Here is a 13,514-nt window from a genome sequence, read left to right as displayed (position 1 = left end):
TAAAAGGTCATAGAGATTGGATACTAAGACTCTATAGAGGTACCCAATCTCTAGCCTTATATAATTTTCCATAGCATCATCATTAAGTATTCTGAATGTAAAAGTAGAACAGGTAGACTGTGGAATTGATCCTAGGTTGAAATCTTGCTACTAGATAGTAAGAGAATAACAATGAGGTATAAGTAAAGCCTTCTAGAAGGTGGTTACAGCATTAAAGTGATGGTAGTGAAAATGCAATGGAAGGGTACAGGTAGGAGAAACAGTTCTAAGAAGACTTGATAAGACTGTGGATGGATAGGATATAGGGGAATTTAGTCAAAGATGCCTTCAAAGATTCAAGTGTAGGTGACTAAAAAATAGTGCTACTACTGGCAAAAACAAAAAACTAGATAAATTCAAGATGGTTTTAGGGAAGATTATTAATTCAATGTTAGGTACGTTGAGTTACAGGTGAAGGTGAGACAATAAGTACAATAATGGGGCTATAAATTAATAAAATAAAACAAATACAATAAATAAAAAATACATACATACTTTAGCTCCATATCGTTATGGTAGCCATTCCTGTGCTAATAAGATCTGGGCTGGATGAAGGACATGAAGAGAGTAGTAAGAATGATGGAGAAACAGAGAAAGAGATTAGATAGAGTAGAAACATATATAAACAATAGCAGATAAAAAAGAAGGCAAAGACAGCAAGAAGGGAGAAAACAGGTGAAGAGTAAAAATAATTAAAGTGGCACATGTTAAATTGCTTTTGTCTCGCCGCTTGCTCACTTATTATATATATATATATATATATATATATAATATATATAAATATATATATTCCCTTTCACTATATATTATAATATATAAGTGAGCAGAAACAGCTGTTTCTGCTGTTGCTGTTCTTTCAAATTCTCATTGGCTAATTTAAATTCCCCAGCTAGTTTTTTAAATTTTTTTTAAAAAATTGGAATATAATTGCTCTACATTGTTGTGTTAGTTTCTGCTGTACAACAGCGCTCCAGCTATTTTTTCAATCTTCAATGTTTACTGTAATCAAAATTAAATAGTCAAGTCAGGGTTGAAAATCTTTTGAGCTTCCAGTTTCAGAGGCTAATGTAAAATGACTTCAGTGACTGGATTAAATTATGCTGATGATCAGCAGCCCCCCTCCCTGGCCAGATGAAAATTTCACCAAAATCCTCTTTCTCTCATTCTAATAATCTTGCAACTTCAGAGTCTAAAATAACCCTCCTTTCAGAAGTGACCAGAGTACACATATCTCTCAGAGCTGACATATATTTCACTTCCAATTTACCCAATGTCACTTAACTAGAAGCCACTTATTTCAGAGAACCCTCTGCATAGCAACAGGAAAAATAACCTATCAAGTCTGTTGTATCTTCCAAGACTTTCAGGAGCCCTACCACTTCTATTTCTACATTTGTCTAAATCGACATTCTTTAAAATTCTAGATAAAAACACAGATTTCTATGTAACTTTTGGTGAGATGTTGAATCACAATAAGCAGCAAACTTAATAATACAAACACATGGTTAGCATCCAATAAATAAAGATTAATAGTTCATTGTTTCATATATTAAACTAATCTCTATTGAGGTAGGCCTACTCTCTGCCAGTTTCTATCTCTAGGAATGGAAATACAGATGAGTTAGATGAAATCCCCTTCCTCAAAAATCTTACATTCTACTGGGAGATAAAGACACAGGAAGAGATAATTAGATATGCAGGTTAAGGAAGCAGAGAAGACAAGTCTTGAAGGAAGTAAAAAGACTTACAAGGAAGTATCATGTTAAAGTATGAGTAAGAGTTGCTCAAGAGAAGAGGGACATGAAGATGTTCCAGGCAAAATGGCAGCATGAAGGGCACAGAGACAAGAAATAGGGTAATCGTTTCTAGAAACTAAAAGCATTTTGCAGGTTCTGACCCACATGGATCACAGCAGGAAGTAGCAGGGAAAAGGCCTGGAGGAGGAAGACAGGACAAGATGGTAGAGAACTATGAAGTTCTCTATTTTTATCCTTATATTTTTAAAATAAGGATTTTTAAGCAGGGAAGTGACATAGAAAGATATGCACTTTAGGTGAAACACTCCAGTGATTAAATTGAGGGTGGATTTGGGGAGACAAAACTGATGGAAGGAGAGTAGCTAGGAGGTTGTGTCAATATTCTTGAACAATGCTTCTCAAAATTTATTGTGAGTACAAACCACCCAGGGATCTTGTTAAAATGCATAAAATGCAGATTCAGATTCAGTAGGTCTGCAGTGAAGCCTGAGATTCTTTTTTCTAACAGACTCTGAAGTGGTGCTGATGATGCTGCCTACAAACCACACTTTGAATAGCAAAGCTCTAGGAAAGATATTGAGGGCTTGAACTAGTATCAGAAAAGCAGAGCAGAAGATAAGGTAACAGTGATATTCAGGAGGTTAAACAGTCATGGCTTGGTGCTTCATTAGATACAGAAAGTGAAGTAGATGGTGTCGGGGGATTTAAAGTTAACTACAGGTTTCTACTTGGAATGACTGAGTGGATTTGAAATGGCTATGAGGTATCCAGGTGAAGAGGTAGCTGCTCTTTGGATACATGAGTCTAAAGCTTTACAGAAACGTCATAAGCATATATATGAGATAAGAAATCAAGGGAATGGATTAGATTATTTTACAGATTAAGGTCAAGAATGGAATCACGGGAATGCCTACATTTAGGCAATAATTTTTTAAAATTAATTAATTTTTAAAAATTTATTTATTTTAATTAGAGTCTAATTACTTTACAATTTGTAGTGGTTTTTGCCATACATTGCCATGTAGGCAATACATTTTAAAAAGAGCCCCCAAATAAAACAGAAAAGAAAGAGAGACACAAGAAAAGAACACAAGCATGAAGAGTTGCATATAACAGAATAGAACTTAAAAGAGGGAGTAATGAACATTTTCACATGAAGCGGAAAAGTCTAGTAAGGAAAGAACTTAAAAATAATAGTGAGCAGAGGAAAAGAAGTGGGTGGAAGAGAGAATATGAAAAGGGAATAAAATACACTAGTAGTGAGAAGGTGCCTGTGGGGGAAAAATGAAAAAAAAATATGGTTAGATGAGCAAGTGGATCACTCCAGTCAGGATCAGAATCTTTATTGTGCCGGAATTCTTGCCACTCTTCCTTCATTCTCTCTCCTTCCCACTTCTATCAATGCAAATCATACATTTCCTTTAAAAAGATTTTTTTGAGTCATTTTATTTCACTCCTCTGATTATCAAAAATATGTACACAAAAATCCATGTCTGCAGCCTCTTGCAATGAAGTGCTATTAACCCAAGTAGTTTATACACTTGCCCTTATCAGGGAAAGTGGTATATCTTCATTTGTATTCCCAGGAATGACTAGTCTAGCACCCGAGAGACACTTAAGCCATACTTAGTGACTGAATGAAATAACTATATAATACTAATTTAAAATACTTTCTGTAAATACCTATAATATAACATGAAACCATGGTAATTCCTGTATTTGATCAATAAGAGTCATCTAAACCTTTCTGGGTCTCATTTTCCAGAAAACCACAGACAGACCTACATGGACTCAAAAGTCCTTACTTACTGAAAATTCTATGATCCCATGAGTATTATCAACTTCCTATTCAATAAGAGTAAAATGGTATATATATAAGCCAGTATGTTTTATAAACGATAAACTTCCTAAGAAAGAAATTTGGGATATTCTTACTGTTTACCATTTGCATCTGATTTTGCAGGAAGAGGTTTCTCTCTTATCTTGTCTACAAACTTCTTCCTAGCTTCATTTCTTTTGTGTTTTTTCCCAACATAATGTTGTTGGGCCATTAATGGACTATTAAAGGAAGCAGGACAGAGCTTGCAATACTTGTTTGGATTATTCAAATCCAAAGCACTGCTGGAAGAGGAAGGCATAATCTTGTCTTTAATCCCACCTGGAGGAGGCTTGACAGTAAGTGGCTTCAGAAAAGTTGACTCTGCAGAAGTAGTAATAGGCACACCTGCTGAAACAGTCATAATGAAAAGTGATCCACATGTTTTCATTAGAAAGTATCAGAGAAAGTTAGAGTTCTTTAAAAACCTACTATCTCTGGACTTTTTCCACACAGCACTGTTGGATAAAGGTATTTAGGCTAAAAATAATTGAATATAAGTCTGTCACCAAGTGTCTCCAACACAGATACAGGAAGCAATATTCAGCAATCAATGAAGGCATGAGAGCTGTATTAGGATGGCTCTTGAAATTAGTGAGGGTAAAAGAGACGGGTACCAACTTCTAAGTTGATGTCTTTCTTGAGTAGCATAGTAAGTAGATCATCTATTCAGTGGTGTCCGTATCAAAATACAGTTTATGCAGTTGTTCAAGGCTATAAAATGATATGTTCCCACAATTACCGTTATTTTAGAGCTCTTTCATGTAGTCTCCTTTCTGAGCCCAAATTTATGAATTTGGGGGACTAAAGATAAGGCTTTACAAGATGCTTTCTTTTGTGTAGTACACTGATTCTGTCCCTCTTGACTGACAGGCAGAAAAACAAATATACAAAAATCAGAGAGACCAGGATAAATTTAAAAATAATTCATTTCATTTATAAGAAAACAATATGTTTTAATGCTGATGTGGCCTATGCTATGAGATGGAAATTAATGTAGGTAAAATTGTGATGCCAGGCATGCTTTATTCCTAAAATGTTGAAGCTAATGAGAATATGGTAAATTATTTACTCCAGGGGATTAATCATTATTTTTTGTTAGCACACAACATTTAAAAACTACAGGCTGGAGCATACTCTGCTACTTCAGGCTGAAAGTGAGATCTGTGGGTCAGTTCTCTCATGTGCTGGTGGCCCAAAATCACTGGAAGGAGGACAGAGCAACATGTTATATAGTTCTCTGGATCTCTGGGTCTAACATAAAGTAAGTTTTCAATAACTGCTGATTGATATAGCTAATGGTACTTTTTCTTTACATTCATAGGAAGAAAGGAATGAGCTATCAGGGTAGAAGAAGATTCCATACCACATTTTTTGTCTACAGTTAAAGTCAGAAAATCCTGCAACATAACTATATTATGGCGAAGACATTGGTCTGAAGACACATTATGAGATAATATTTTGTAAAGTACTAAAGCAGAAAAAAAAAAAAGAATGAGACAGATGTCAAGGGGAAGAAGTAAGAAGAAACTATGACAATAATTTGATTAGAAACTGGAGAGCTCAGGTTGCTTATTGTTGTTTCATTATAGCAAACATGTTTTTATTTGGATTTAATAAACTGAAAAGGAGAGGTCACAACATTTCTTAAAATTTAGCTAGCAATCATGATCTCTATATTAAATGACAAGGGCACAGAAAGAGATTAACAGAGCAGAAGAACCAAGTTATTGTGGCAGAGTAAAATTCTCTCCAATAAAAAATGGATAGCAGAGATGGGAAAAAAATATAGAGAGACTCTGTATTGAAGCTAAAGAGGTGAATGTCATCTTACCCGTTTCTGGCTGAAATCTTGATGGAGATACCTGATCACGCTCCTCCATTAACTGCTTCAGTTTTTTAGAATGGACTTTCCCCACATAGTGAGACTGAGCAACAACTGAGGAGCTAAAAACCATGTGGCAGAGACCACAAAATTTGTTTCTGTCCACTACTTCACTTTTATGCTCCTGAAATAAGCACAATCTTGTTAGAAAGATTCAATAACTAAGTTTTGAATTACAATACCAACATAGGCCACTCACCTGAAAATTCCTAACATCCATCTTCATTTTCTTACCAGGCACTTCATTTTGTTCCCCATGCATTTGAAAATAAAACCTAACATTTTGAGCATGTTTTTCACTCTGGAAAAAAGATACAATATGACTTTGTTTATTCAACAACAGAGGCACCTCAAATTTACACCTCTTTGAATCTGAGGACAGCACTTGTGAGTTGGAATATACTTAGTGTGTACCCAGTTTATGAAAAGGTTCCACATGCTTTCAAAGCTCTAAATCTCAGTTAAAATGAAAATAACACTACAATTTAGAGACCAATAACTTAGTTTTTGACAGAAACTCCTAGTTTTTGTTTAATATCAGATTTTTCTTCTTCCTTAGTTACACATCTTAGGCAATATACCCAGCTAAAAGATTGCATATTCCAGCCTCCCTTTTAGCAAGATGTAACCATGTGACTATATTCTAGCCAATAAGATGTAATCTGAAATGTTGGGTTGAACTTCTGGAAGTCTTCTAACAGAATGGGGGATGAACTCGTCTCATCTTCTCTCCTGCTTATGGAATTAAGATGTAAAGGTCATCTGGGACAATGGGGGCTCTTGAGGACAGAGGCTAGTTCATCAGAGTAGAAAGACAGAAAATGCCTAGATCTCTGAAAGTGTTATGAAGCTGTTACATCAGCCCTGTATTGCTTACCTCTCAAATTCTTTTATGTGAGGAAATTAACCTTTCTAGGTTAAGCATATTAAACAAAAATCTCTGAACACATATATAACAAGATACATAATAACCAAAATGTTGATGTCAATAGAAGGGACACTAATATGACATAGCACATACTGTGAAGCAATTACTCTATCTACAGCATTTTAAATTGTGAAGTTTGTGCAGGAATATAGCTGAAGTATATACCCACTGCCCAGTTTTAATAGATTTTAACATTTTTCTCTATTTCTTTCAGATCTCCTTTTCAAAAGAGGTAAAATTTTACACAAGAAATCCTAGCTCCTCATTTCAACAATCGCTTCCTCCTTGGTCTCTCCCCAGTAGGTAACTACTATCTTAAAGTTGTTTTGTATCATTTCCTCTATTCTTTTACTAGATATGCATGTACCTATAAACAGCAATATGTACTATTGTCATTTAAATTTTTTATGAAAATGGAATCAGCCTGTTCCTATCCTTTAAACTTTTTATAACTCAATATTATATAAGATTTGCCCATATTGATACATATGGCTCTTGTTCACTCACATTACATGCTGCATAATATTCTACTCCATATGCTAACCATCAAATCCCTTAATGAAGGCAGTTATGTTTCTGATTATTTTCTTATTACAAACATCTCACTGAATATATGTAAATGTATCTCCTAATATAATGGCCAACAGTTTCTTTCTTTTTTTTTTTTAGTTTCTTTAAAGTAGATACATAGATATGGACTATCTGGCTTATATGAGGGTTTTCAGCTTTAATGGGTACTATAAAATTTATCTCCAAAGATGCTGAAGCAGTTTAAACTCCAAATGTAGCACGTATGAGTGTTTTTGACTTCCTATATTCTCTTAAGTGTTAAGTGCTATTAGATTTTAATTTTTGTGAGTGTGATGGTTTTGATAAGATAGTTCATTATCATTTTAACCTGAATTTCCCATATGATCACCTCTGAAGTTAAGTATCTCTACTCTAGCCTGTTCATATCATTTTCCCATTTTTCTATTGGGTTGTTTCTTCTTCTGATATATAGTTCTTTATACAGTCCAGATACTAATCCTTTGTTAGTTATTGGAATATAAATACCATTCAATCTATGGCTTGTCTTTTAACTTTATGATGAGTTTTCTGTCATATAAATTTCCCCTATCAAGTATCATGATATATTTTACAGCTACAGTAATAAGGTGAAATTATTTTAGACACAGGCAAACAGAGTAATACAATAAAACATAATAAGAGAATAAAGTATATATGAAAAATATCTTATGATAGAGATGCCACTACAAATCAGTGGGGCAGAAATGAACTGTTAAATAAATACTGCTGGAACACCTACTATCTGTATGGAAAACAATGTTATCACCTTGCATATATGAAAATAAATACCAGATGGATCACACACATTAACCCAAGAAATAAAACTTTTAACAGTATTAGAAAAGAATAGAGGGAAATATTTATCTGGCAAAAATACAGAGAATGGTTTCTTAAACATGTATAAACATAAATACAAAAGGAAATATTAATAAGTGCAACCTCATTAAAATTCCAAATTTTTGCAGTAATGTCCTATATTACATGCATAATAAATACTATGCTGAGATAGTCTGACAATATTAACCAAGCTGTATATTAAAGAGAAAAAAATCACCTTTACAAGTAAGATATTTGTAAGGAAGTGCTTTCAAATATAGTTTTAAAGTCATCTATAACTTGAGTTGGTTATTTAACAAGCTTAAGCACTAAACTTATAGATGGCATTGGAATTTAAATAAAAATATGCTACAACATTATATAACATAATGCTTTATAGTCATTAAACTATTATAGAAAAGTAAAAAGATGTAATGATAGGACAAAGTGTTCAGAATATGTTCTTATATGAAAAAGCAAGGGCAAAACAACATATACAATTCTCTTTTGTAAAAATGTATGTGTGTTTAGAAAGCATACTGGAATCATATAAGCTAAAGAGAAGTTAATTAAATGATGCTTACCCACAAGTGACAGACTTATGATTGATTCACATTTTCTCATAATTTTGTATATTTTCTATACTGAATAGTAAGTACTTCATAAGCCCATAAAAGTGATTTTTCAAATTTAAATTCAAATGGTTCCAACCATGGTTATCATAGAGCTCCTTGATTATGTGTTTCACTTTATTAACTCTTTGAGCTTTGGGGTGCCAGGATATGCTAGGCACACTCAAACGTTTGATTTAATTTAATTTTCACAAGAATAGTAAGAGAGATTTTGGCTTTCATTTTGCAGCCTGAAGAAACATGCTCAGAGAGGTAAAGTGACTTGGCCAGGGTTACACAACAATGGCTTGAACCTAGTTGAAGTGGTTTACTCACTAAGTCATGTTTGACTCTTACGAACCCATGGACTGTAGCTTGCCATGTTCCTCTGGTCATGGGATTTTCCAGGCAAGAATACTGGAGTGGGTTGCCATTTCTTTCTCCAGGGGATTTTGCCAAACCAGGAATTGTACCCAGGTGTCCTGAATTGCAGACAGATTCTTTACCGACTGAGTGAACCTAGGTCCTCTCAATCCACAGCCAACACAATTTCACCATCTATAATTATAGTATTAATAGTTGAATCTAAATCAACATAAGGATCGAGATATAATTGCCAATAAGATTAGTAACGGGCAAAACAAAATCAGGTTTTTCTAGTTTTTTAAGTAGAACTGGCATAATATTTTAAGATATTATAAAAGTATCTAGTACTTTTTTAATACAGATACCATGTATAAAAAAATCCAATAGTTGATAACATGATGTAGAAATGGGAGACAACACTAAATGAAAGGACAACACATATCTAGTGTGTGAAATAGAAATGAAATCAGGGGAGATATGAAATGAATGAGGATGAAATCAGAGGAGATCGTCTTTAAGCTTAGTAATGCCAAGATGGTTAATCACTATTCCTCTGGGTTTCAGCTTTCTAATCAATAAAGAACTAAGAGAATTAAATATTCCTTCTTTTAGCTCTAGAATTCTATGGTACTGGGCTTAAAAATATGTAGTTAAATCAAGTGCAAGACTAGTTCATTTTGTTTTTATCCTTTATTTACTGTAAAGGAAAATTCTGGAATTCAATGAAATCCCTTGATTCACATTAATAGTCTCCTATTCAAGCATTATAAAACTTTCCTTATATTTACTACAAGGACATGAAGCATACAGCGACTTGATAGATAGAAAGGGAGGCAGAAAGATGTGAAGAAAAGAAAATATGCTTTGGAGCCAAAAGAGACTGAGGCTCCCAAATTTCCCAAACTTAAACTGGTAAATTACTGTTCCTTACTGAGCCAGGCTCCTCATCTATCAGAGGGAAATAATACACAGGATTCTCGTAAGTATCAAAACTAGATAACATATGAAGTTTATCTGCTATATTTAAAAATCTGTTTTATACTCCATTTCCATTGTTTTTAACCTACCTCATAATGTGAAATCCTTTGTGATTCAAACTGAAGCACCACTCCACACACATTACAAAAATTATCTGCAAAACGTTCAGTCTTTTTCTGTTCATTCCAAGTCATATCTATGAATAAAATAAAGGGAAGTGAGACATATATCACATCAATGAATAGTTAGAATACATATTGTTTCATATACCACTTCAAATCTGAGTGCTTGTGAGGTCACAGTAAAAGCATTTTGCTTATTGAGTATGCCTCTAATGTAGGATAGAGCAAAAGCTATTTAATATGATAAGTCTTGTGTGATTTTTAGGTAACATTGGAGCCATAGCTCCAGATAAGTTTTATAACAAAGCCTTTTTAACAATTACATGGATGCTTGTCCATGCATGCTCAGTCATGTCTGACTCTTTGTGACCCCATGGACTGTAGCCCACAGCCTCCTCTGTCCATGGAATTTTCCAGGCAAGAATACTGGAGTGGGTTGCCATTTCCTACTTCAGGGGATCTTCCTGACCCAGAGGTCAAACACTGTCTTCTGCATCTCCTGCATTGGCAGGCAGATTTTTCTTTATCACTGTGCCACACGCAAAACACAAAATTCCAAGGGCTGGTTTCTTTTGGTGCCCCAAATCATTTTATGAAGCTCACGAAGTTACTGGTACCCCCATAACTTCCCTGGTGGCTTAGTGGTAAAGAATCCGTTTGTCAATGCAGGAGGCGAGGGTTTGATCCCTGGGTCGGGAAGATCCCTTGGAAAAGGAAACGGCAACCCACTCCAGTATTCTTGCATGGAAAATCCCATGGACAGAGGAGCCTGGTGGGCTGCAGTCCATGGGGTCGCAAAGACTTGAAAAAGTTGGACAAGACTGAGCAACTGAGCACTCACATATATAATCCTTAAAAAGGCATTGTTATAATACTGTCACTTATCTGGAGCTACGGCTCCAATATTATCATATTTTCCTGGTGGCTCATACGGTAAAGAATACGGTAAAGAAAAGACTCAATACGGTAAAGAATCTGCCTGCAATGTAGGAGACCGGGTTTGATCCCTGGGTTGGGAAGATCCCCTGGAGAAGGGAACAGCAACCCACTCCAGTATTCTTGACTGGAGAATTCTATGGACAGAGGAGCCTGGTGGGGTAGAGTCCATGAGATCGCAAAGAGTCAGACACAACTGAGCAACTAACATAAAAATCACACGGAACCACAAAAAACTTTGTCCATAGTAGGCAAAGATTTTCCACTGTTATACAAACACTGGCACACTCATCTGGCCATACAAGTCTCACACAAGCCCCCAAAGTATTATTAATAACATCCACAAATTATGCTACATTTTTCACTGTAATAACACAAGTCAAAAATTTCTGAATTTACACTTGAGGTCCACACTTCAGTCTAAGTCTAATACACTACACACTGCAGTGTATTCTGCCAAAATTTATTAGTGTATCTACAAGGTATAAATCACAAAACATCAAAATTTTGCTTGCTATTTGGCTATTTAAGTGAATAAGCTAGTACTACACATACTTTCATGGTGAAATGCCCATGACATATCAAATGAACAAAAAATTGAAGAACAATAAATATAATATATCCATTTCCAACACTAACAAAAATTAAATATGCATCACATATAAATATGTGGAAAGATATAAATTAAATTTAAAAATGATTAACTTTGGGAAGCAGGGCCAGAAAAGGATGAAAGGGAGAAAATTTAACATTTTAATTCTGTACAACTGCTTTAATTTTTGCAAGAAGTATGTAGGACTTTCTATTTAAAAACCTTTAAAAGTATTTATTTTAAAAGTTATGTTGGATATCTTCAACTGAGTTTTAGTTTTCAGTACCACTGTATGGACTAAAAAGGCTTTCTTAAATTGCATGTTCAAGATAATAATAATTGTAACAAGGAACATGTCAAAAACAAGTTGAACAGTTATAAATTTATGCCTATAACGTACAGTATCCCCTCTGAATTATTTTTAGGTTGTTCTAAATATATTATTTCTCTAATTTTGACTGTAAAGTTAGCAAGGTAAACAGTTTAACTAAAATATATTTCAGGACTTCCCTTAACTACTATATGCAATGAGCACAGCATAAGATCTTGAACTTCCTATTAAAATTTGTAATAATAAGCAAATATTATCATTTGGTGGCAACATAACTTGCTACGGAGGGAAAGTTTCCATTAAGAAGGCAAAAAGAAACTACTGATTTAGAGGTTCAAGAATTCCTAAGATTTAACATTCACTTTTTTCCTATATCAAACTTTAATTCAAGATTTCCCTACTTCTAATAGTCAAAGTTTGATACTGACAGTCAAGTTGGGAAATATGAAGGCTGAGTTTTTTAAACACAGTTTTTCATTATTGGTGACCCAGATCATTTCCATGAAGCGCATGAAATTACTGGTACCCCTACAACTTTTCCTTTAGAATGGTATTTGAAGGAGTCTTTTGGGCCTAGAAAAGAGAACAACAGTCTCAAAGGCCCCTTGCTGAATCATCTAACTTCAGAGAAAACAAAGCATAACTTTAGTTCCATCCTGATGCTCCAGGCCAGTTGCATCTATCTGGGACTTATCACCCCCTGTCCAGAAACCTTCCACCCCCTACACCCACTCAGAAGACTTATCACCCCCTGCCCAACTACAAGTGTCATCTCAACAAAAGAATACTCAAAATATCCCACTTGATTGATGTTTCCCTTATCGCTTCCACAAACCTTCCTATAAGTATGAAGCCTCCCTGATCCCTTTCGGCGCTCAGCCTGGTTGTTTGGCCGACTGTTGCCCCTCCTTGCCTGAATAAAGGTAACCTACTTCTGTTGAGGTCGTCTTTCCTTTTCTGCCTCGCCGGAACTATGCCTTACAGTATTGCCTAAATTTACTGCCTTTGACTCATTTTCTCAAACAAGTTCTTGGTCTGTATTTCTTTATTAAATGGTATGATATTCCGGACTCAAAATCTCAGCCATTATTCGCCACAGCAAATCACTGTTTCTTGTCCATTCTAGCTTATAATGTTATTTGATATCCATCTCTTCCTTTAAATTTCCCATAACACTACCTGAGTTCAGGCCCTCAATGTCTTGGACACCATTAAGATTTATTGTTATTTACTGAGGTTAGTTTCAAAATACTATGGTACACATTTTGGAAAGAGATAAGGAAAAAAAAAAGAATATTTATTGAAGGCTTTTGTGTGTGTGTAAACAAAACAATAGCTTAATCTTTTAGTCCTTAAAACAAATCTGCGAGGTAAGTGTTATTTCCCAAATTCTGAAGGTTAGGAAATTAGGATTCACTGAAACCAAGAAAACTTATCACGTGTTATTCCATGAAGCTGGAACTTAAACTTTTTATCTTGACCTTTTCCATTATACATACATAACTGTCCCACATGCTGGAAATGATGCAGCAAATGAATAACTATTAATTTCAAGAAATTTACAATTTATCAGGGAAGATGTGTATAGAAAGAACTATGATCCAAAGATCAAAATGTCATAAGTGATATAAGACATAAGGTACAATGTATTCCTGCTGAGAAGTTTGGGGAAAGCTTTCTAGATGAAAATAAGTTTTGAACTGAGCT

The 13,514-nt window shown here is 34.6% G+C and overlaps 1 protein-coding gene across 4 annotated transcripts in view; it reads right to left on the bottom strand.

Moving 5' to 3' along the window:
- ZMAT1 (zinc finger matrin-type 1) overlaps positions 1–13,514 on the bottom strand; it is a 40,910-nt gene that overhangs the window by 8,929 nt on the left and 18,467 nt on the right. The window contains exons 2-5 of one of the 4 annotated variants that reach the window (XM_065915425.1): positions 9,916–10,022; positions 5,757–5,858; positions 5,507–5,681; positions 3,739–4,023 (exon numbers count right to left, since the gene is read on the bottom strand). In XM_065915425.1, the coding sequence (XP_065771497.1) occupies positions 3,739–4,023; positions 5,507–5,681; positions 5,757–5,858; positions 9,916–10,022 (669 nt within the window). The remainder of the gene's footprint in view (positions 1–3,738; positions 4,024–5,506; positions 5,682–5,756; positions 5,859–9,915; positions 10,023–13,514) is intronic. The other 3 variants (XM_065915427.1, XM_065915426.1, XM_065915428.1) reach the window with 3 other exon arrangements.

Source organism: Muntiacus reevesi, chromosome X, assembly GCF_963930625.1.
Source record: "Muntiacus reevesi chromosome X, mMunRee1.1, whole genome shotgun sequence".
Lineage (NCBI taxonomy): Eukaryota > Metazoa > Chordata > Mammalia > Artiodactyla > Cervidae > Muntiacus > Muntiacus reevesi.
Note: the sequence above shows the minus strand (reverse complement) of the source record. Positions and strands in the feature narration are given on the sequence as shown.